The 23,924-nt window shown below is 36.2% G+C and overlaps 1 protein-coding gene across 4 annotated transcripts in view; it reads left to right on the top strand.

Moving 5' to 3' along the window:
• The window catches only part of TRIP11 (thyroid hormone receptor interactor 11), a 65,846-nt gene that overhangs the window by 26,134 nt on the left and 15,788 nt on the right, over window positions 1-23,924 (top strand). For all 4 annotated transcript variants that reach the window (XM_030883548.2, XM_060295201.1, XM_030883547.2 and 1 more), the window contains 6 exons: window positions 711-3,734; window positions 6,811-6,951; window positions 7,537-7,730; window positions 11,198-11,361; window positions 13,460-13,563; window positions 19,045-19,144. In XM_030883548.2, coding sequence (XP_030739408.2) covers window positions 711-3,734; window positions 6,811-6,951; window positions 7,537-7,730; window positions 11,198-11,361; window positions 13,460-13,563; window positions 19,045-19,144 — 3,727 coding nt within the window. The remainder of the gene's footprint in view (window positions 1-710; window positions 3,735-6,810; window positions 6,952-7,536; window positions 7,731-11,197; window positions 11,362-13,459; window positions 13,564-19,044; window positions 19,145-23,924) is intronic.

The raw sequence follows: 23,924 nt of genomic DNA, 5'->3' as shown, positions 1-23,924 counted from the left end.
TGTGGTGCGCGGGCTCAGTAGTTGTGGTGCACAGGCTTAGTTGCTCTGCGGCATGTGGGATCTTCCCGGACCAGGGCTCGAACCTGTGTCCCCTGCATTGGGAGGCGGATTCTCAACCACTGCGCCACCAGGGAAGCCCTGTTTTATGATATATTAAAGACAGTGCAGCAGCATGTTCTACTCAGTAGACTGAACACTGGATTAATAAGCAAAACTGGCGTGATTTAATTTCGGTGATTTAATCAATATTTTAGTTAATTGATGCTCAAGTTGTAGAGGTTGGCAAACTTTTTTTGTAAAGTGTTAGATAGTAAATATCTTTGGCTTTGCAGGCCATGTAGTTGCAGTTGCAGCTACTCAGCTCTGCTGTTGTCATATGTAAACGATCGAGCCTGGCTCTGTTCCAGTAAGAATTTACTTACAAAAACAGGTGCAGGTGTTATTTGGCCCATGGGCTGTAGCTTGTTGTCTCCCTGCTTCAGTGTTTATTTGCTTTTAAGTTCTAATCTCTAAAACAATTAAATAGATTTGCTGTAAGATAATTAGTAAATAATTTTGTTGGGAATTTTTAAAAAGTTCCCAACAAAATTAGAAGGATTAGAAATGTCTGAGGATTATTCTTGTATTATGTGTGATATTTTATAAAGTTTCCTTTAGGTACTAAAATGAGAGAATGTTTTAAAGTTCATGCAAATTAATTTTTCTTTCAGCACATGATTTTGATCAAAGATCAGCTATCAAAACAAGAAAACGAGGGAGATAATGTCATCAGTAAACTGAAAAAAGATCTAAATGATGAAAAAAAGAGAGTTCATCAACTTGAAAATGATAAAATGAACATTACTAAAGAGTTAGACGTGCAGAAAGAAAAGTTAATTCAGAGTGAACTGGTACTAAGTGATTTACATTTAACCAAGCAGAAGCTTGAGGATAAAGTAGCAGATTTAGTAGATCAGCTAAATAAATTGCACACAAAAAGTTTAAACATCCAGAAGGAGAACTTTGAACTTCAGGAACATATTAAACAAAAGGAGGAGGAGCTCTCTAGAGTCAGGGATGAGTTAATAACGCAGTCTCTTAATCGAGACTCTAACAGTAATTTTAAGGATGACTTACTTAACGAAAGGGAAGCCGAAGTGAGAAACTTAAGGCAAAATCTTTCAGAAATAGAACAGCTCAATGAAAATTTAAAGAAAGTTGCTTTTGATCTCAAAATGGAAAATGAAAAGTTGAATTTAGCATGTGAAAATGTAAGACATCAGTTGGAAGAGTCTATTGCTGGTAACAATCAGATTTCTCAGGAAAAAAACGCTATTGTGGAGGCTCTAAAAATCGAGAAGGAACAGTTAGAAGGAGAATTGTGTCAGGCTGAAAAGAGGCTGTTGGAAGAAGCAAACAAGTATGAGCAAACCATGAAAGAACTGTCCAATGCACGTAATTTGAGGATCTCTGCTTTACAGCTGGACCATGAGCGTTTAATTAAACTCAGTCAAGAGAAAGACTTTGAAATAGCAGAACTCAGAAAGAATATCAAGCAGATGGATACTGATCATAAGGAAACGAAGAAAATTTTGTCATCTAGCTTAGAAGAGCAGAAGCAATTGACCCAACTTGTAAATGAGAACGAAATTTTTATTGAAAAACTTAAAGAAAGAAGTTCAGAGCTTCAGGAGGAATTAGATAAATATACTCAGGCCTTAAGAAAAAATGAAATTTTAAGGCAAACCATAGAGGAAAAAGACAGAAGTCTTGGATCCATGAAAGAAGAAAACAATCATCTGAAAGAAGAGTTGGAACGACTCAGGGAACAGCAGAGTCGAGCTGCACCTGTGGCTGAGCCTAAAACCCTTGATAGTATTACAGAACTAGAATCTGAGGTGAATCAGCTGAATATATTAAAGGATAATCTTAAAGAGGAAATAAAACATCATCAAAAGGTAATTGAAGATCAAAACCAGAGTAAAATACAGCTGCTTCAGTCTTTACAGGAGCAGAAGAAGGAAATGGATGAGTTTAGATACCAGCATGAGCAAATGAACGCCACACACACCCAGCTCTTTTTAGAGAAAGATGAGGAAATTAAGAATTTGCAAAAAACAATTGAACAAATCAAAACCCAGTTGCAGGAAGAAAGACAGGACGTTCAAACAGAGAATTCTGTTATTTTTCAAGAAACAAAAGTTCAGGGCCTTAATATAGAAAATGGAAGTGAAAAGCATGATTTATCTAAAGCTGAAACCGAAAGATTAGTAAAAGGAATAAAAGAACGAGAATTGGAGATTAAGCTTCTAAATGAAAAGAATATATCTCTAACTAAACAGATTGATCAGCTTTCCAGAGATGAGGTTGGTAAACTAACTCAGATTATCCAGCAGAAAGATTTGGAGATACAAGCTCTTCATGCTCGAATTACTACAGCTTCCTACCCCCAGGATGTTGTTTACCTTCAACAGCAGCTGCAGGCCTATGCTATGGAACGAGAACAGGTACTAGCTGTTTTGAGTGAGAAGACTAGGGAGAATAGCCATCTAAAAACAGAATATCACAAGATGATGGATATAGTTGCTGCAAAAGAAACAGCTCTCAATAAGCTGCAAGATGAAAATAAAAAATTGTCCACGAGGTTTGAAAGTAGTGGCCAAGATATGTTTAGAGAAACTATTCAGAATTTATCACGTATCATTCGAGAAAAAGACATTGAAATAGATGCATTAAGTCAGAAATGTCAGACCTTATTGACAGTTTTACAAACATCCAACACTGAAAATGAGGTTGGAGGTGTTAATAGTAATCAGTTCGAGGAGCTTCTACAGGAACGCGATAAGTTAAAACAACAAGTAAAGAAAATGGAAGAGTGGAAACAGCAGGTAATGACTACAGTACAAAATATGCAACACGAGTCAGCCCAGCTCCAGGAGGAGCTTCATCAGCTTCAGGCACAAGTTCTGGTTGACAGTGATAACAACTCTAAATTGCAAGTGAACTATACTGGCCTGATCCAAAGTTATGAGCAGAATGAAACCAAACTCAAAAATTTTGGGCAGGAATTAGCACAAGTTCAGCACAGCATAGGGCAGCTTTGCAATACCAAGGATCTTCTTTTAGGAAAACTTGATATTATTTCACCTCAGCTCTCTTCTGGATCGTCGCTTACTTCCCAGTCAGCAGAGTCTCTTAGAACAATTAAGTCTGATGTATTGAGTGAGTCTTCTGAACAAGAAATAGAAGAGCTAAGAAAATCACTGCAGGAAAAAGATGCAACAATTAGAACTCTCCAGGAAAATAATCACAGATTGTCTGATTCGATTGCTGCTTCCTCAGAGCTAGAAAGAAAAGAACACGAACAAACTGATTCAGAAATTAAGCAGCTCAAGGAGAAACAAGATACCTTACAAAAGTCGCTTAAGGAAAAAGACCTCTTAATCAAAGCCAAAAGTGATCAGTTACTTGCTTTGAATGAAAATTTCACTAACAAGGTGAATGAAAATGAACTTTTGAGGCAGGCAGTAACAAACCTGAAGGAGAGAACATTAATCTTAGAAATGGACATTTGTAAACTAAAGGGGGAAAATGAAAAAATAATAGAAACATCCAGGGGAAAGGAAACAGAATATCAAGCATTACAGGAGACTAATACGAAGTTTTCTATGATGCTTCGAGAAAAAGAGTTTGAATGCCATTCATTGACGGAGAAGGCTCTGGCTTTTGAGCATCTACTGAAAGAAAAAGAGCAGGTATGTTCTGGATGGCGTGTTGTGGAGGGAAGTTTGGGGTGGAGGAGAGTTTTTAGTGTGCTACTTTATTGATGTTCTTTGAAGGGGAAGATGCATTTGTTCATTTAGAAATATTTATTTCAAGGTACTGTGATTCATTCAAAATAAATTTTCCTCAGAGGCATCTGCAAGTTTCTCCCCCAAATTACTAGATATTTCCAAATATTTTTAGTTCTAGATTAATTTTTTTACAGTCTAAGTAGAAAAAGTTTAGAAGCAGTTAATGTTTTTCTTTAGAAAATAGAAATGTGATATAAGAACTCTGAGGTTACTGCAGTTTAATCACATTTTAGGCATATTTCAGTAACTGCTGGTTTTAGAGGTTCTTATATATAAAGGGGAGCTCTGTGAAATACATGCTACATCTTTGACAATGATCTGAAGTACGAAATACATTTTACATTGTGACACAATAAGCACTTGTGTGTGTGTGTAAAACTGAAACAAAAGTTTCAGGAATCAGAAATTACCCTTACTACATGTGATGCTCTCTTAAAAGAAGGAAGTGCTGGGTGACCCATTAAATTGATTTTTATGAATCATTCACAGCCTGGTATTTGAAAAGCGTTAGCTATGAATAGTACTTTTCACATAAGTAGACTCAATAAATATTCTAATCCCAGTTGTGTCATTGTGTGACTTTGGGTGTGTTTTGACTTTATTGGTTTGTTTATTCACCCATAAAAAGGAAGGTTGTATTGGTTAAAAGTGTCAGTAGTTTTGATATATTTAAATGTTTACATTCGGTTGATATTTGATTTTGATAAGAATGTTTTGAAGACCCAGTACATCATGCTGTGATCAAAGCTATGGGCTCTTTTGATGTAGTGCCTTTTTACTCTTATTTCTATACTTTTAGTGGTGGAAATTTAGCAAAGAAATGAGGCAGAACAATGGAATATTAAACAACTGCTTCTTTTCTTTTCTTTTTTTTTTTTTGTGGTATGCGGGCCTCTCACTGTTGTGGCCTCTCCCGCTGCGGAGCACAGACTCCGGACGCACAGGCTCAGCGGCCATGGCTCACGGGCCCAGCCGCTCCGCGGCATGTGGGATCTTCCCAGACCAGGGCATGAACCTGTGTCCCCTGCATCGGCAGGCGGACTCTCAACCACTGCGCCACCAGGGAAGCCCCAACAACTGCTTCTTGAGTGTTTACGTGCTGCGGGGCACGAGTTACAAAATGATTTAACTTCTTTTGCCAATTAAATTCTATTTTAAAAGTCTCGGATTAAAGTTTGTGAATGCTTGATGTAGTTTTCGCTTGATAAGAAAAGTCTTGCCTCATTTTCCCCTTCTTTGTCATCTGATTAAATAGGTACACTGATGTACTGAGTTGTGCTCCTCCTTTCAGGAATAGCTTCTTAGCTTCTTATGGTACTGATATATATTCAGTATGAAAAAGACTGGTAGAGGGTAGAAGCTTTCTATTGCTCACTAGCCAAAATTGGGTGTAGCATCTTAGGGCTTGTAAGAGTATAATGGAGGAGAGGAGGACAATAAAGTATTCTTTTTATATGTTTTTTCCTATTGTAGTTTTAGCATCTTGTACAGTCTAATTCTATTTCATTGACATTTATAGATCCAAAGTGTGCAGATTTAATTAAGGCTCACCTACCTTTCAGGAAGCTTTCCTAAGTTAGTTAAGTTGTACTTAAGTATTGTATTACTTGCGGGTAATTGGCATAAACTAATTGATTTCTTATAATATTCTATATAATTGAAGAATACCTTTATTTTGAATATAACAGCATTTTTCTTTAGGGAGACAGGAGTGTTCTCAACAGGAGATCTTCAGCTCTTTATTTGTCAAGCATTTCTCTGATATGAAAAAAATGTTTAACTGAAAAACTGTTTGGATGATATTGGCCTTCTTTTCCAGGAGGGGGTGTTGAGATAAAAGGAACAGATGGTTTTATGTTTTGGTTTCAATGATTTGTCCTGGGGGACGTGTTATATATTCTTAAAGAAATGGAAAGTTTACATGAAAATGTAAAAATGATACCAATCTATAAATAGATTCAGACGATACGCACTTCTCAAACACAGAAAAGAATTGGCTGTAAACAGTCTGACACTTTTTTGTGCTTTTTAGAATTCTAGCTGTCATCTTAAATTCATGGCCCTACTTCTGCAATGAAAGGTTATCTTTTTTTTCCTGCCGGCTTTAATGTATTGTTCTTGCATGGAAGGCATTCAGGAATAAATTTTCCTAACAGTCTTAGAAAGATAACATTCCAGAGTTGCTTTCGTTAAATTGTTGCCAAAATGTTCTTTTAAAATAGGCTGTGCATGTGAAATGACTTTCCTTTTTCTCCTGTGACAGCAACTCCACACTGTTACTTTCCCTAACAACAGTTGCATATGCCTGATGAATAGACACACACACACACACACTCTCTCTCTCTCTCTCATTCTCTCTCTCTCTCTCTCTCCCCCTCCCTCCCTCCCTCTCTCCCCCCTCCCCCTCCCTCTCCCTCTCTCCCTCTCTCCCTCTCTCCCTCTCTCCCTCTCTCTCTCTCTCTCTCTCTCTCTCTCTCTCTCTCTCTTACTTTTGGGTGATTTGGGGGTTTGTGTATGCTTTGTTGTGTAGGGTAAGTTTGAAGAGATTGTGTCTTTTGAGTTCTTCTTAAAGCATTTTAAATAAACTTTTCCTTTAAGAATACTTTCAGATTATTAGAAAAGCTGGAAAGATAGTACAGCATTCCCATATACCTCACACACTGTTTCCCTTTTAACATCTATGTTACTATGGTACATTGGCAACAACTAATGAACCTTTATAGATACATTAATAGTTTCTTTGAATTATCTTAATTTTTTAGCAGATGTCCTTTTCTTGTTCCGTGGTCCCATCCAGGATACATTATAGTTAGTTGTCATTGTCTCTTTAGGCTCCTTTAGACTGTGATGGTTTCTCAGACTTTCCTTGTTTTGGATGACTTTGACATAGTTAACTGAATTTTTAAATTATTTAATGAAGAAATGTCTTTTTTTAAATGTGTCTTTCTTTAAAGCTAAAGTTATTTCTTTCCAAAAGGGCAAGACTGGGGAGTTAAATCAACTTTTAAATGCAGTTAAGTCAATGCAGGAGAAGACAGTTATCTTTCAGCAGGAGAGAGATCAAGTCATGTTGGCCCTGAAACAGAAACAAATGGAAAACACTGCTGTACAGAATGAGGTATACTTTCACTTTAAAGAAATAGTGATTCAAACACTTAAGTCTAATAACTCTTAAATAAGAAAACTATAAAGATTATCAATTAAAATGAATTTCTCGTAGGTGATTTTTTTCTTAGTCTTACTCTGATGCGCTTTAGTAGGATTTTGATCTCCCAAAGTGCGTTCTGTTTCAGTTTTCAAGCAAAAACCATGATCTAATCATTATGTTTTATACCTGAAATTAAATTATACCTCAAGAAAAGAAAAAGATGGCATATCTTGGATATAAGAAAAATTTCCTACCCACAAAGTATGAAAAAAATGAGATTTACTGAAAAAGTGGCCTGTCACAAAAAGCCTAGTACTTTGTACAATTATTATAGCCACAGGGAATGAGATCTTACAAAGTAAACCTTCCAAATGAATATTTAAGATGATTTCAGGAGCCTTTTTTCTTAGCATAAATATATCTTGGAGTATGAGAAATTAATATACAATTAATACACTTCAATAATGGGGAAAGACTTGATAACAGAGTGGCTTGTAGGAGGGGAAAGGGGGAGCATTTTATGGAAGAAAAATAAAAGAAATATCCTCTACCTAGGTTCAACATTTACGTGACAAAGAATTACGCTTAAACCAGGAGCTAGAGAGATTGCGTAACCATCTTTTAGAATCAGAAGATTCTTACACCCGTGAAGTTTTGGCTGCAGAAGATAGAGAGGCTAAGCTAAGAAAGAAAGTAACAGTACTGGAGGAAAAGCTAGTTTCATCCTCTAATGCAATGGAAAATGCAAGGTAACTTTTTCTTTTTTCTTTTTCTTTTTTTTTTTTTAGTATTAGCGTTAATTAAATACTTCCTGAGTGTCAGACTCAGAATTGTTCATATGCTACCTTATTTTATTCTCACAAAATTCATTATCTCCATTTTATAGACTAAGAAACTAAGGGTAAAGAGGTTTAATAACCTTCCCAAGGTCAGGCACACAAAGTGCACATGTAGGTTTCACACTTGGGTTTGTAACCCTTATCCAGATCTGGCATTCAAACTGAGGTTTCTCCAGATCTTAATTGTTATCCTAGATAATTGCTTCTCATCATTTTAGGAGGCTAGACTTAAATTCTTACTGATTTAATTAGCGTTGCCAGGTTCCCCAAGAACTAATTTAATTTATGTGATTTAATTTTTAATCAAGTGATGTAAGGTTGAACAAAGTTTGGATATTATAAAGGAGAGAGTAAAGGAAGTAGCAAGGGAAAGGCCTAGGTCAATGTGAATTAACTCTTGGCTTGTTAGAACTTTTGAGTGACCAGGTCCCTGCTTATATATTTTTAAATTTTATTTCTCTCAATAAAATGTGTTGTTGTTTTTTTTCTTATTACAAAAACATATTTTCCACTTCAGGAAACTCACATAAACCAAAAGAACATAAAGCCACAGACTCTCTCATCCAGAGATAATCTTTTTTTGTGCCTTTGTATGCTTCTGTATATGTGTGTATATATTACATATTATTTTCTTAAAGCAAAATTGAGATCGTACTATTTATACTGTTTTGTAACCTGCTTCTATCAGTTAATAATATGAATATGAGTACACATTAAGCCATATGTTCCTGCAATATCATTTGTGGCTGCATAGTATACCATTATTTGGATTTGCCATAATTTCTTTAACCCACTCATTTATTATTGGACATTTAGAGTGTTTGAACTTTTCAGAATTACTAAGAGTGCTGTTTTGTTTTTTATATAAGTTTGTTTTATTTTTGGCTGCATTGGGTCTTCGTTGCTGAGAGCGGGCTTTCTCTAGTTGTGGCGAGCGGGGGCTACTCTTCGTTGTGGTGCACAGGCTTCTCACTGCGGTGGCTTCTCTTGTTGTAGAGCACGGGCTCTAGGCATGCGGGCTTCAGTAGTTGTGGCACGCGTGCTCAGTAGCTGTGGCTCGTGGGCTCTAGAGCGCAGGCTCAGTAGTTGTAGCGCACGGGGTTAGTTGCTCCGTGGCATGTGGGATCCTCCTGGACCAGGGCTCAAACCTGTGTCCCCTGCATTGTCAGGCAGATTCTTAAGCACTGCGCCACCGGGGAAGCCCAAGAGTGCTGTTCTGATAACCCAAAATAGGTATTTTTGTGTTGATGACAGATTATTTCCTTAGTGTAAATTTTGAGAAATGGAAATTCTGATTGAAAGGCTGTTTTTAAAACGTTTGAAATGTACTGCCAAATAATCTTCCCAAAAAATCATGTCCATTTATCTTCCCATTAGTTGTATGTGCATCTTTTTATCTTTTTACTTTTTACTGTATGGTGCTGAGGGAAATATAAGGATATAGTAGATATTATCTCTGCAAAGAGATTATAGGCCAGTAGAGATAGTATTTCTGAGGGTGCACTCCTTACCCCCTTTGTAGGATGTATTATTGTACCTTCAGACTCAGAAGAACTTGTTTAAAATGAGAATCAAAACAGTGAGTGAACATTTGTGTATGTGTTTCACATTGGCAGAAATAGCAAAACATCCTTAGTCTGTAAGATTGATCATCTTTCCTTTCAATTTTCAGGCCCTTATTTTCTCTAATTGAAATAGTTTCTAATCTCTGACTATTTTTGTTTACTATTCATAATAACTGCAGAATAACCTTCGGAAGGTAGGGCTGTGGTCTTGTTTCTCCTTTTTTCAAAACCAGGTTAGACTGTCATGATTTGGGCCCACTGTTTTTCTGTTAATCCCACCTATTCTTCAAATAGCACTTCATGATGAATTATTTGTTTAGCACCCCACTCCTCAAATCCAAAATCAATCCCTAGTGTGATGTTTTTCCTTTGAACCTGCATAATATTTTGAGTCTTTCATAGGGCACTTGTATTTTTCTTAGGGATATTTGTAGTTGTTGAGCTGTTTTACACTTTCTCCCACCCAACGAAGTGTAAGGCCACCAGTGGGTAGGAATGATGCCATTTATGTCACACTCTTCCCACAGTATACATTCTTACACATAGTTTCATAGATGTTCAGTAAATATTTGGTGTATAAGTAACTCAAATCTACAGAATCAGATAATGGTGTTTTGAGCCCTTAACAATAGTAACATCTTGTTGTATTTATTAACTTTTTGAATGACATCACAGTTCATTTCATCCTTACAATCACCCTTTGAGTGATTTGTTAACCAGCAAAATTGAATAAAGTCCAGGGACATAAGAGGGGAGAGTTAAGTCCTCTGGTTATCAGTTTACTGCCTTTTCCAAAAGAGGGTGCTATTGGGTAAAATTTCTTCAAAGTGAGCTGCTCTTAATGGGTTTTATTGGCCTGCTCTGAATAAAAACTTAACTGGATATTAAAAACCCAGGAAAGGCTATTGCAGTATTTTGTATGTAATAATTGTACATTAAGGAAGTACCTCGGTGACATAAGCCTGGATAGATGTTCTGTAATTCTCTTAGGGATCTCTGATTTGGGACAGGTGTAGGGGTTATTACATTTAATGTAAGCAGAAAGAAAGATGACAGTAAAAGATGGGATAACCTTTGGAAAGTTGTGAGTTCACTAGGATTGTGAGTGCCAAAAGCAAGGCGGGTATCAGAATCCATTGCTTGTTGGGTTGGAGCTGGACAAAATGACTTCCAAGATCCCTTACAACTTACAAGTTTATGATAAATTACGTCTTAGAGTTTTAGCCTCGAAACACAAAGTTGCAGGCTATTTTTAAATTTTTCTTAAGCTGACATACCTTGTTTAGCCCAGTTCTGTGTTTAAAATGACTGCCATTTGTTCAAAGTCACCTTCACAGGAAGGATGATTGAATTAACAAACGCAGGGAGGACGAAGGTCAGAGGAACTCTTCAAGTTTCTTTGAAATCTAACTTGAATTTAATGCAATAAAATGTAGGGAAGGTCAGATTCATAGAGACAGAAAGTAGAATGGTGGTTACTGGGTGGAGAGGGGGTTATTGTTTAATGGGTGTGGAGTTTCGGCTTGGGAAGATGAAAAAGTTCTAGAGATGAGTGGTCGTAATGGTTGTACAGCCATGCAAGGGTACTTACTACCACTGAACTGTACACATAAAAATGGTTAAAATGGTAAATGTTATGTGTATTTTACCACAATAAAAAAAACATAGGGAAGAGGTTTCATCTTGTTAAAGTATCTAAATACTTTGAATATAACTTGCATTTAGTGCAGTAAAATGTAGGGAAGGTATTTCATCTTGTCAAAGTGTCTAAATAGAGAGAAACAGTTTGACTTTTATTCTTTTTGTTTAAAGCCATCAGGCCAATTTACAGGTAGAGTCATTGCAGGAACAGTTGAATGTGGCGTCGAAGCAAAGGGATGAAACTGCACTACAGCTTTCCATGTCTCAGGAACAAGTAAAGCAGTATGCTCTGTCACTCTCCAACCTGCAGATGGTCCTGGAGCATTTCCAGCACGGTCAGTTGTATGGCCAGTCTTTCATTGAAGAAGAGTTATTGTACGGTTGACCCTTGAACAATGCATGGGTTAGGATGGATGCCTACCCCCCATGCAGTTGAAAACCCATAACTTGAGTTCCCCCGAACTTAACTCCTAATAGCCCACTGTTGACCAGGAGCCTTGCTAATAACATAGTCAATTGACACATTTTTTTGTATGTTATATGTACTATATACTGTATTCTTACAATAAAGGAAGCTAGAGAAAAGAAAATGTTATTAAGAAAACCATAAGGAAGAGAAAATACATTCACTGTACTGTATTTATTGATACTATAAGTTTATGTCATCTGTTTACAAAATGAATTGTCTATTAGTACCTACATCAGTATTCTCTTATATGATAGAAAACCCTGTAGATATTATACATATTACTAACACTAGACATCAAAAATGAAATGTGTGAAAAAGAAATTCATATTTAGGTATAATGATTCGTGATTGATAATGAAGAAGTAGCAGTATTATTGCTTTATGATAGCCTAACCTTTACACTAATGAATGGTTATAAAATTTTTATGGTATACAGTAATATAGTCATATTCGTAATATAGTACTGGAAACGTTACATTTTTTTAAAAAACCGCTTACTTGTGATGATAGGCTGATATGCAGTTTCTCCAATTACAGGAGAGAGAGGCATACCTTATGGTAATGTGATTCTTTGGAAGCAAAGTTATAAAACAGTAAGAAAACTAACATATTGTTAAATTTATATTATCACTCACCTTCTGCCTATGTTAGGATAGACTAGTATCTATATGTATTTCAAGCATTCGTCACATAACCTTTTTCTTAATGTTTTTGATATTTCTAGTCTATGTGGTTCATCTGCTTTTTCAAATTGTCTCAAATCTCCAAAAAATGTTTCCAGTATATTTACTGAAAAAAATCTACATATGGTGGACCCATGCAGTTCAAACCTGTGTTGTTCACAGATCAGCTGTAGTTTTGGGAATTTTGGCTTGAGTGCTGTTTTAGATTAGGCATAGGGAAATCTTTGAAAGGTTACCCACTTGTAGGGGGAGAAGATAAGTAGCCATCAACAAATTAGACTTTTCTTACAGTTAAGAGTAGAGAACATAAACTGTATATACTAATTATTAAAAAAATTATTTTAGTGTCATATTATGATACTTTAGTTAAGGCGAGAGGTGAGGGAAGTATGAGGGTAACATAGTAAGGATCACATGATAAAGGGGAATACAAAGGAAGAGAGAGGCACACATAGGAAAAAAAAAGATAGGTGTTGAGATGTTGGTTGGAGGTTGAATCCACTAAAGAGAGTTAATCATCAGTAATTACTCTTTTGAAGTATTGATTAATTTGTTCTTAGCTGTTCATCTATACTTGAAGGTAACTGCATTTTTCTAGTTCAGGTGGAAAGTACTCTTCTAGGCACATAGTAATAGTGACCAGAGCACACGTACCCCGATAACCAAATATGCTTTTTCACATCTACCTCCCATCATCAGATTTACCCCCTTTAGATCATTCACCCATCCATTTGTCAACTCGTACATTCTGTAATTACTGGCAATGCATGAACTGCTAGTGAGGGGCAGGCGGTTAGAGGATGTGAGGCTAATGAAGCTAAAGAAGTTACAGTTAAAAAAAAAAAAGAAGTTACAGTTTTGTGCCTGAGCAAAACTTTACATTTGTACATACGTACATGTCAGGGTTACTCCTATGGTTGAAATTTTGAATTTTACACGTAAGAATTCTCTAGGTCTGCTCTGTATAATACTAGAGTAGACATGTGTACAAAATAGTATGGTACTGAGGCCATAGAGAAAGCTTTGCTAAAGAGGAAATATTTGAGTAGAGTTCTGAAGGGAGGGAAAGTTTGCAAGATGGACAAGGTGGAGAAGGATTTAAGCAGAGGAAAGTGATCTCATTACTTTAATTCCAGTTAACGTCATCACTAAGGCATATATAATTTTCTTGTTAAGACATTTGAACTATTTTTGTTGAATTATTAAAATTTCAAGTGGTTTAAAATTCTAATTTTATCACACAATTACAAAATACTAATATAACTTTTTTTTCCTCTTTAGAAGAAAAAGCTATGTATTCTGCTGAACTAGAAAAACACAACCAACTTGTTGCTGAATGGAAGAAAAAGGCAGAAAATCTGGAAGGAAAACTTGTATCATTACAGGTTGGTTGAAATAATTTACTCTTGTAAATTTTATTATGCACAAAACAGTTACTTGTAGAATTTTTGTCTTGGAAATAATCTCCTAAACAGTTAATTTTTTTTTTTCTAAACAGTTAATTTAGTAAATATTGTCACTGAGGCATAACAGTGAATAAGATATTCAGGATTTCCCTCATGTTACTTATAGTTTAGAATAGACACAGCAAATACGAGATTTAAATTTTTAGCACAGGTGGGCATTTTAGAGATCACTAAAAAAAATTAGTGTAAAATTTTAACTGTATAATTTTCTGTTTTCAACAAAATATATTGGGTATTTTATTTCACATGGATTAAAATAATGTGTATTATCCCATTAGATCTTTTTCTTTTGCACCCTTAATTCTTTTTTTTTTTTGCTGTATCTTTTTTTTTTAACATCTTTATCAGAGTATAATTGCTTTACAGTGTTGTTAGTTTATGCTGTATAACAAAGTGAATCAGCTATATGCATATGTATATCCCCATATCCCCTCCCTCTTGTGTCTCCCTCCCACCCTCCTTATCCCACCCCTCTAGGTGGTCACAAAACACCTAGCTGATCTCCCTGTGCTATGCGGCTGCTTCCCACTAGCTATCTGTTTTACATTTGGTAGTGTATATATGTCAGTGCTACTCTCTCACTTGGTCCCAGCTTACCCTTCCCCCTCCCCGTGTCCTCAAGCCCATTCTCTACATCTCTGTCTTTATTCCTGTCCTGCCCCTAGGTTCATCAAAACCATTTCTTTTTTTTAGATTCCATATATATGTGTTAGCATATGGTATTTTTCTCTTTCTGACTGACTTCACTCTGTATGACAGACTCTAGGTCCATCCACCTCACTACAAATAACTCAGTTTTGTTTCTTTTTATGGCTGAGTAATATTCCATTGTATATATGTGCCACATCTTCCTTATCCATTCATCTGTCGATGGACATTTAGGTTGCTTCCATGTCCTGGCTATTGTGAATAGTGCTGCAGTGAACATTGTGGTATGTGACTCTTTTTGAATTACGGTATTTTCAGGGTATATGCCCAGTAGTGGGATTGCTGGGTCATATGGTAGTTCTATGTTTAGTTTTTTAAAGAACCTCCATACTGTTCTCCATATTGGCTGTGTCAATTTATATTCCCACCAACAGTGCAAGAGGGTTCCCTTTTCTCCACACCCTCTCCAGCATTTATTGTTTGTAGATTTTTTGATGATGGCCATTCTGACCAGTGTGAGGTGATAGCTCATTGTAGTTTTGATTTGCATTTCTCTGATGATTAGTGATGTTGAGCATCCTTTCATGTTTGTTGGCAATCTGTATATCTTCTTTGGAGAAATGTCGATTTAGGTCTTCTGCCCATTTTTTGATTGGATTGTTTTGTTTGTTTGATATTGAGCTGCATGAGCTGCTTGTGTATTTTGGAGCTTAATCCTTTGTCAGTTGCTTCATTTGCAAATATTTTCTCGGATTCTCAGGGTTGTCTTTTTGTCTTGTTTATGGTTTCCTTTGCTGTGCAAAAGCTTTGAAGTTTCATTAGGTCCCATTAGTTTATTTTTGTTTTTATTTCCATTTCTCTAGGAGGTGGGTCAAAAAGGATCTTGCTGTGATTTATGTCACAGAGTGTTCTTCCTGTGTTTTCCTCTAAGAGTTTTATAGTGTCTGGCCTTACACTTAGGTCCTTAATCTATTTTGAGTTTATTTTTGTGTATGGTGTTAGAAAGTGTTCTAATGTCATTCTTTTACATGTAGCTGTCCAGTTTTCCCAGCACCACTTACTGAAGAGGCTGTCTTTTCTCAATTGTATACTCTTGCCTCCTTTATCAAAGATAAGGTGACCATATTGCACCTTAATTCTTTAAAATATTTTTCTCTTTATTATTATGCTGTATTTCATGCCTATAAATATTATATATAAGAAATAAATAAAATGAACCCCATGAAGAGACACCACAGTGACTTGCTGTTTGATGTAGGATAAACTTTTCTGAGTCATAAGTAGACTCTGGTGATAGCTGGTAGAAAGTAATAAAATTTATGTATCTGTCGTTAGAGGTGAATATGCTGTTTAGGCATATTAATATTCTAAACAATTGAAGACATACTTCCATAATGTTTTAAAATTTTTACTAAATGTTGAGTGACTGGAAAACAATATTTAGATAATACGTATAAAATATAAGAATAGCAATACAGCAAATACCCACGTACTCACCACCCGGTAAAAGATTGTCACCCTTTGAAGTTCCGTAAGCACCCCTCCACATCTCCTCTCCTTCTTACCACCTTTTATGTGTTTTACCCCCTTGTTTTTCTTTATGGTTTTATCACATAGATTTGCATCTTTTTACAGTACATTGTTTGGTTTTGCATATTTTTAAACTGTATGAATGGAATTCTGAACTGTATGTAAATGGAATTCTTCTGAGGCTTGCTTTTTTTGCTTAGCGTTATGTTCATGAGTTTCAGCCGTAACTGTGTAGTTACTGTGTTAGAAGTTTCATTATTTTCACTGCTGTATTCCTTGTGTGAATATGTAATTTATTTACCCATTTTCCTGGTAAAGGACATTTCCCTTATCTGCCATACAAACAATGTGGTTATGAATTTCCTTGTTTATATCTCCTGGTGCACATGTATAAGAGTTTCAGGTGTGTATCTCGATTGGAATTGCTGAATCATGGGATATATATGGGCAATTTCAATTTTATTAGATTTGGGGGCAAATTGTTTTCTAAAGCACTTGTGCTAATTTTCTCCTACCAGTGGTACTAAGAGTTCTTGTTCTACATCCTTGGCAATGCTAGCATTATCAGAATTTTTTAAAGTGTTTGCCAATGTGGTAGGTGGGAAGGGCTATCTTATGGTTTTAATTTGCATTTCTAGTAATGAGGTCAAGCATCTTTTAATATGTTTTTTCACCATTTATGCTTACTTCCTCATTAGCTCATTAACACATTAAAAAGACATTTTATTTGACGCGCTTGTTTTCAGTGGGCCAAAATATCTAGCCGGTCATACTGTTAGAAGTCCAGATCTTCTTTTTAAACTAGCTCTATTTAAAAATTTTTTTAATGTAATATATATTTAGAAAAACAACAGAATAAATCAGAAGAAACTAAGAGGGAATTAGTAAAGGTAAAAGTTGAAATTAGTGAAATAAAAAGCAAAAATGTGGTAGAAAGAATAATTAAATCTAAACGTTAATTTTCAAAAATGTCTTAGTGTAGTTTTTTTAAGCTTTACTTATTTCTTAAATATAAATGCTATGAGGTTAACAAAGTCATTTGAAAGTTTATTTAAATTTCCTTTAAACTAAATTTAATCTTGTTGATTTTGTTTAAAATTTTTTGTTTCAGTCTCTCTTTGTATCAGTTAAGGTTCAACCTGAGAAGCAGAACCAGTAGGATGTGTATGTGTGTACACATATGTACACATACACACATACATATACATACACATATACATTGATGTATATACCATATATGGATACCTGTGAGGTTTGTTACAAGGAATTGGCAACATTGTGGGGCCTGGCTAAGCAAGTTAGGTAGGTTTGGCTGTCAAAATGGGAGGATCACATCATAGGCAGGCTGGAACTCATAGGCGTGGGCCAAAGCTGTTGTCCACAGGTGGTTAGGAAAAAAAATCACAAGCAGGATGGACTCTGTGGGCATGGGCTGAAGTTGCTGTCCACAGATGGAATTCCTTCTTTATGGAGAAACCTCAGTCCTGATTTCAAGGCATTTCAGCTGGTTCAATTAGGTCCGCCCTGATTATCCAGGATAATGTGCCTTCCTTAAATTCAGCTGATTTGAGCTTTGATTACATTTGCAAAATACCTTCACAGCAATACCTACCTTAAGTTTGACTGGATAACTGGGGACTAGCCTATCCAAGATGATACATCAAAAAAGCTGTCACACTCTGATTCAAGATGATGAAACTTGACCTGACATTTACGTGGGTGAATCCTCTAGAATAGCCAAGAAAATTGTGTGAAAGAATAATGATGAGGAGGGACTTGCCTACTAAATGTCAAAATAGAGCCATAAATCAATACCATATTGACTAGATTAGTGGAACAGAAGGAGAATCCAGAAATGGAGCCCAGGTTATATTTGAGAATTAAATTTAAAACTAAACCCTAAACTACTTTCAGTTCAGTGGGGAAAAGGGTAGGAGGTTATCTAATAAACAGTAGATACAACCGGCTGTCTATATGGAAGAAAATGAAATTGGACCCCTATCTTACACTATATACAAAAGTAAATTCCAACTGTATTAAAGCAAGGATTCTCAGCTGGGAGTGGTGCTGGAAATCTGGGGGGTCCTTTTGGCTGTTACAGTGACTGTGGGTGGGTCTTCTGGCGTTTAGTGGCCAGAGGCCAGGAATGTTGAAAGAACTCCTACTGAGAAATACTATTTTATAGATATAAATGTTAAAAAAGAAAAATACATTCCAAGAAAATCTAGAAAACCAAGTGTGCAGTTCAGGGCAGGGAGGAGCCTAACCTAGACTAAAACTCAAGAATCAAAGTAGGACATGTGTGACTGTATTTGTAGCGCTGATGACAAAGGGTTCATATCTACTATATAAGGTGCTCTTACAAACTGATGAGAGAAAGACAGCTCAATGGAAAAATGGGCAAGATATGCAAAGATTTTTGCACAAGAGCAGATCCAGCTGTCCTATTAACATGAAAAATTACTCAAATTCACTAGTATGTATTAGAGAAATAAAAATTAAAGTAATAAAGTAATAATGAAACATCACTTTATACCCATCAGACTTGCCAAAATTAAAAAAGAACATTTGTTGGGACTTCCCTGGTGGTGCAGTGGTTAAGAATCCGCCTGCCAGTGCAGGGGACATGGGTTCGAGTCCTGGTCTGGGAAGATCCCACATGCCATGGAGCAACTAAGCCCGTGTGCCACAACTACTGAACCTGTGCTCTAGAGCCCACAAGCCACAAACTACAGAGCCCGCGTGCCACAACTACTTAAGTCTGTGCGCCTAGAGCCCGAGCTCCACAGCAAGAGAAGCCACCGCAATGAGAAGCCCACGCACCTCAACGAAGAGTAGCCCCCACTTGCCTCAACAAGCCCATGCGCAGCAACGAAGACCCAACACAGCAAAAAAAAAAAAAATTTGTTGCTATATTTCTTGACTTTTTGTATTTTTTTTGTAGTTTTTATTCTTATTATTGTCATTTTTTAAACTTTTGTCACCATGTTGTCTTTAAATAGCATTCTCTTTTTTATTTAGTTTCTCTGAAAGAGACATTATTGTGTTGTGAAGTGTGGGTTCTATCTTTGATACTTATTAGTATCAAATGAACTTGCCCAAGGTCACAGAAATACAGCTTCTTTAGCTGAAAGGGGTTGACTGACGTTAAGATGTCTTCCAGCCCTATAGTTTGTGAAATAGTTTTTGCATGCTGCTTTTTAATGAACTTTTCTTCCTCAGGAGCGTTTGGATGAAGCAAATGTTGCGCTGGATTCAGCATCAAGACTTACAGAACAGTTAGATTTAAAGGAAGAACAAATTGAAGAACTTAAAAAACAAAGTAGGTTCTTTTCCTTTTCCTTTTTCCCCTACAACGCTAGTATTGAATCAGATGTAGTTTCCCCCCATGCATTGGTACAGTCGAGTGAGACCAACTGCCATTAGTTTGTGACTTCCATTTCCATCTCCCATGACCAGTTTGCTTTGATTTCAATCTAGTCCTAGTGAAACCAAAGTCATAAGTTGGCCCTGGCTGTCCAGTTAGTTTTCCGGAATATTGAGGCAGTCCAGTTGTGCTGTCTGTCACCCTGTTGACCATCAAAGGGATTGATTCGACTGACTCGACTTGTCATGGTATAACTTTTCCCTGTTCAGTCCGTGGTCATCTTGCCTAAAGCTGTCTGATATGCTAGAGAAGGCAGTGTTCTCAAGTAAAAGAGTAACTTTTTGTGGAATGAATGTCTGGCTATAACTAGCTGTTTATGATTATAGATGGTGCTTTACATGCAGGCATGTATTTTTTGATGCTTGTAAATTATCTCATAGGCCCAGTCAATTCCCGAGGGTGAGTCGTGTGTTTAGGATTATCAGTTGGGCCTCAGATAATCAGGTGGTTCATAGTGCTCTGTTAACTCTTAACTGCTGACAAAGATGGCATGCTCTCATTTAATCTCTGATGTAACAGTCCCCAGGAAGTTGAAGCTATTCTAGGGCTACATTTAGTAGATAATGATTAAAGGTTATTGGAAAGGTGATGGGAACCTAGAAATGTGTCAACTTTAGGTGTCTGGGTTAGGCACAATAGTACCAAGGCACGTAATGAAGTAATTAAGAAGTACCCCCTAACATGAAATAGAGTTAGAAGTAGGAAAAAGTAGGAGATGGTACAGCACAAATACCGTCAGACAATAAAACAGGGACTTGGACATTACAGAGGCAAGTAGACAAATCACTGAAGTGTGGATACCAAAGGACAAGCTGAGGAAGTTGGCCTAAAACCAGTAGGAGACAGGAGATGAGAGATTGTTAGGAATAAAAAATAATAATAAGATCATGTGAGGTATTGTCCTCAAGAAAACTTGATTCTGCGGCAAATTAGTGCCCAACTAAAAGTCCTCTGCTTTGTAAGATTCGGCCAGCCTTAGAACTCTAAATGTAATAGAGGGGCTGGAAATGGACAATAAGGAAACAATTATATATTGAGTATCATGGGCATTTTATATAACATATACTGTATTATTTAGTCTTCTCATATTTTATTTACTCTTTACAGGAAACTCTAAAGTAGGTAGTATTAGTTCCATTTTATAAGTTAAAGAAACTGAGATTTAAACTGATCTTTTATCCTTGACCAAAGTTCATAATCTTTCCATGTTACTGTATTTCTTCTTGTCAGGAAAACAGTTGTTTATAATCTGACTTGTATTTTGTTCTGTATATCTCCTTTGAAGATAGGACAGTATCCACTGTGCTGTGCCCTAAATATTGAAATGGTTGCCCTTACCCGCAGGCAGTGTTTGTTGGGAAAACAGTCTAGTTAGGTTGAAAGCCAGTGTAACTACAACATTATCTAGAAGACATACGGGCAACCTGGAGGAGACGTACTGAGCACCCAAGGTTTTAGCCAGGGAATTGATATCCTAGGGAAGGGCTAGACTAATGAAGGTAAAAAGGCAGTATTCTGAAGCAACTCCTTGGTCTGTGACAAGGTTGCTATATATGTCATGTTACTGTAATATTTAAGTTCACATACCTTTTTAGACAACTACCTGTGTCATTCCCAGTAGATGATGGTAAGATAAAAAATTCTGTGACTTACTGTAGTTGCTAAATGTTATCAGAGTCCCTGCACTACTTAGTAAGTTGTTTAGGCACCCATTTAAATCCTCAGTAGTAGAATATTTTTAGATTTTGATTGTAAATGGCAAGGCTTAGGTGGCCTAGGCCCCTATTCATGTAAAAAGTTACCAGTAATAATTCATTGTAAATACATAGGAACTTTGGACTCATTTTGTAAAGTTAATATTAGCCACAGAAAAAGCTCTAATTATGCTTATACAACTGGTATTTGAAAGGGCAGGCGAGAGGCCAGTGTTGCACAGACAGGAAGTGGGGGTAAAAGGACAGACAGTTCTGTTATGTCTTTAAGTCATTCTTGCCATTTAAGCTCTTCTTAACAGTCTGTTTTCTTTTATTACCTAAGTGCTTAATATTGCTTTTAGATCTCTAAACACAAATGTGATTTTATTTTATCAAAGCTGCACTCTTGATTTGATAATATAAATAAAACTTTGATTGGCTTGGTTGTTTCAAAAGAATCACTGTATATTTTCTTTCATAGATCATTAAGTACTTTAAATGTTGATTGATGTTGTAATACTGTACTTTATTTTTAATGCAAAACTTGGCCAGACAGCAAAAATATTTGCCAGGAGAAACAATTTTGAAAAAGACAGATTGGCTTTTGTTGCTAGAAAGTACATAGAGACTTGAATCGTAGAGGCAAAGTATTGTTTTATTTCTAAGCATCTGTAGACTGTCGATGATTAGTTGATATGCAGTTTCAACATTTAAACAATATTAGGAAACTCATTTTAAAAAGTGGTATTTTATTTGAAATGCTTGATTATGTAATTGCCACCAGAGATGAGATGATTCAGTCTGGTCAAACATAGGAAAAGGGAGTTATTGCTTATAACACCAGTATTAAAATAGTAAATTGTCGATGATTTCAATCATTCTTAGAGTCCATAACTGTCAGTTCCGTGTATGTGCAATTGTGGTTTTGAGTTCCAAGTATTTACAGACTTTGTATGAAGAGTATGAAGATGCCTTAATCAGGCATTAAATACTTAATGAGAACCAACTACTTGGCTTCATGTTAGATGCTGTGTGAGAGACTAGATAGGATCCCTTTTTTTTCAAGGAGCTTAGTTAACGAAGTAACACATGACATAGATACACCATAGGTTCATAGTTTAAGACAGTGGTGCTCAACTCTGGTCAGACAGTGCATATTTAGTTCTCCAAGAATCCCATGAAGGGTTAGGGACATTCCATGGAGGAAAGAAACTTGAGCAGACAGAGCTCTAAACTAGTAATAGGATTTTACTCCCCAAATGTAAGTAGTTCTTTGTCTTCTCCCCCTCATCCCCCCTGACCCACACACCAAGGGAAAGTAACAATGAAAAGAAACCCTAAGATCCTATAGGTGCTACGAGCTTCCCTGGTGGCGCGGTGGATAAGAATCTGCCTGCCAATACAGGGGACATGGGTTCGAGTCCTGGTCCAGGAAGATCCCGCATGCCGCGGAGCAACTAAGCCCGTGTGCCACAACTGCTGAGCCCGCATGCCACAACTACTGAAGCCCACACGCCTAGAGCCCATGCTCTGCAACAAGAGAAGCCGCTACAGTGAGAAGCCTGCGCACTGCCAACTAGAGAAAGCCGGCGAGCAGCCACAAAGACCCAACAAAGGCAAAAATTTAAAAAAAAAAAAAAAAAAAAAGATCCTATTGGTGCTATATTTTAATAGGTAATGTTGGCTGGTAGAAGAATTACTCCTTCCCTTCCTTTTAGAAGTTATTCTTTCAACATTTTACCTGAAAGTCTTCTTTTTCAGCGTAGTTCCAAAGACTTATTTCACATGCCATCCTATATCTTATTAATTTTGTTCAAACTTAAGACATTCATTAGTCCTCTATGAAGCAGATAGGACAGTGCCTTTCATTAACTATTCTGAGTTGATCAGAGTGCAGAATTTCTATGGAATTGTCGTTCATGGGAAAATATACTACCTGTGGAAACCTGAACCATGAAAAGACATGTTATCTCCCTATATTCATGGCCAAATTTAACATTTTCTTTCTTTCGCTTATTATTCTCTACCATCATCCTTGAGATAAATTCCTGCTTAAGTGAAAACGATTGGATAAAATTGAAATAGCAAGCACAAAAGAGTTACTGTTTTGATAATGACTTTTCAAAAGGGTGGTAAATTTTATGGTACACCAAGAAAAATAAATTTTCATAAGCAATACAAGTTTAGATTCTAGCACTGGGGAAGTCTTTTGGTCTGTGTGCCAGTTTATAGCCATATCTGAAGGGGCCCCATCACTGATTTTTTCTTATTTTAAGAAGGTTTGGTGACTGCTTTTAAAAAAAAGTCTTCTATGAGTTCAGAATGGAAAATTTCTTTACAGTGTTTTTTTAAAGAAAATCTAGAAGAATGTATAAAATAAGCCCCAGTAAACCAACGGTAATATGAAGCATAAAAATGTATTTTAAAACTACACATATAAAAGAAGTTTAAAATGTTTTTCATGGAACCGCCTTTATGGTGTTGGATGGTAGAGTTTTTATTTTAAATAAAGACATTCCGTTTTCCAGGACACGATTTATACAAGAAAACATATAATGTCCTGTTGAACATAGGCCAGATACATTCCCAGACGCTTTGTTACCCAAACCTTTTGAGGGATTTCTTTATAGATGTTTTTGGCAGAAGTGGTGATTTTAGAGGAAACATATAAGAAATACCAGATGCAGTTTTCTGAATTGCCATAAATAGTTAAAAAATTATTTGTGATGATATAAACATCTGGGTATACTAGAAAATGTCAACATTTTAGTTAAGAAAAAAGCTATGTCAATTAGGTAAATAATTAGGCCCTTTTCAACTTAATGGTTGTACTTTTAAATGTATATTTTATTAATTCTTCTAGATATAAAGGGAAAAGCAAATTATGTAGATATGAGAATTTTTTGACTTTGTTTTGTGTATTTTTCCTCTTATGAATAATATGAGTAATTCATAATATAAATCATTTATTCTTTTCTGAC

The sequence above is a fragment of the Globicephala melas genome, chromosome 2, assembly GCF_963455315.2.
Source record: "Globicephala melas chromosome 2, mGloMel1.2, whole genome shotgun sequence".
NCBI classification, from domain to species: domain Eukaryota; kingdom Metazoa; phylum Chordata; class Mammalia; order Artiodactyla; family Delphinidae; genus Globicephala; species Globicephala melas.
This window is presented reverse-complemented; position numbering and strand designations above follow the sequence as displayed.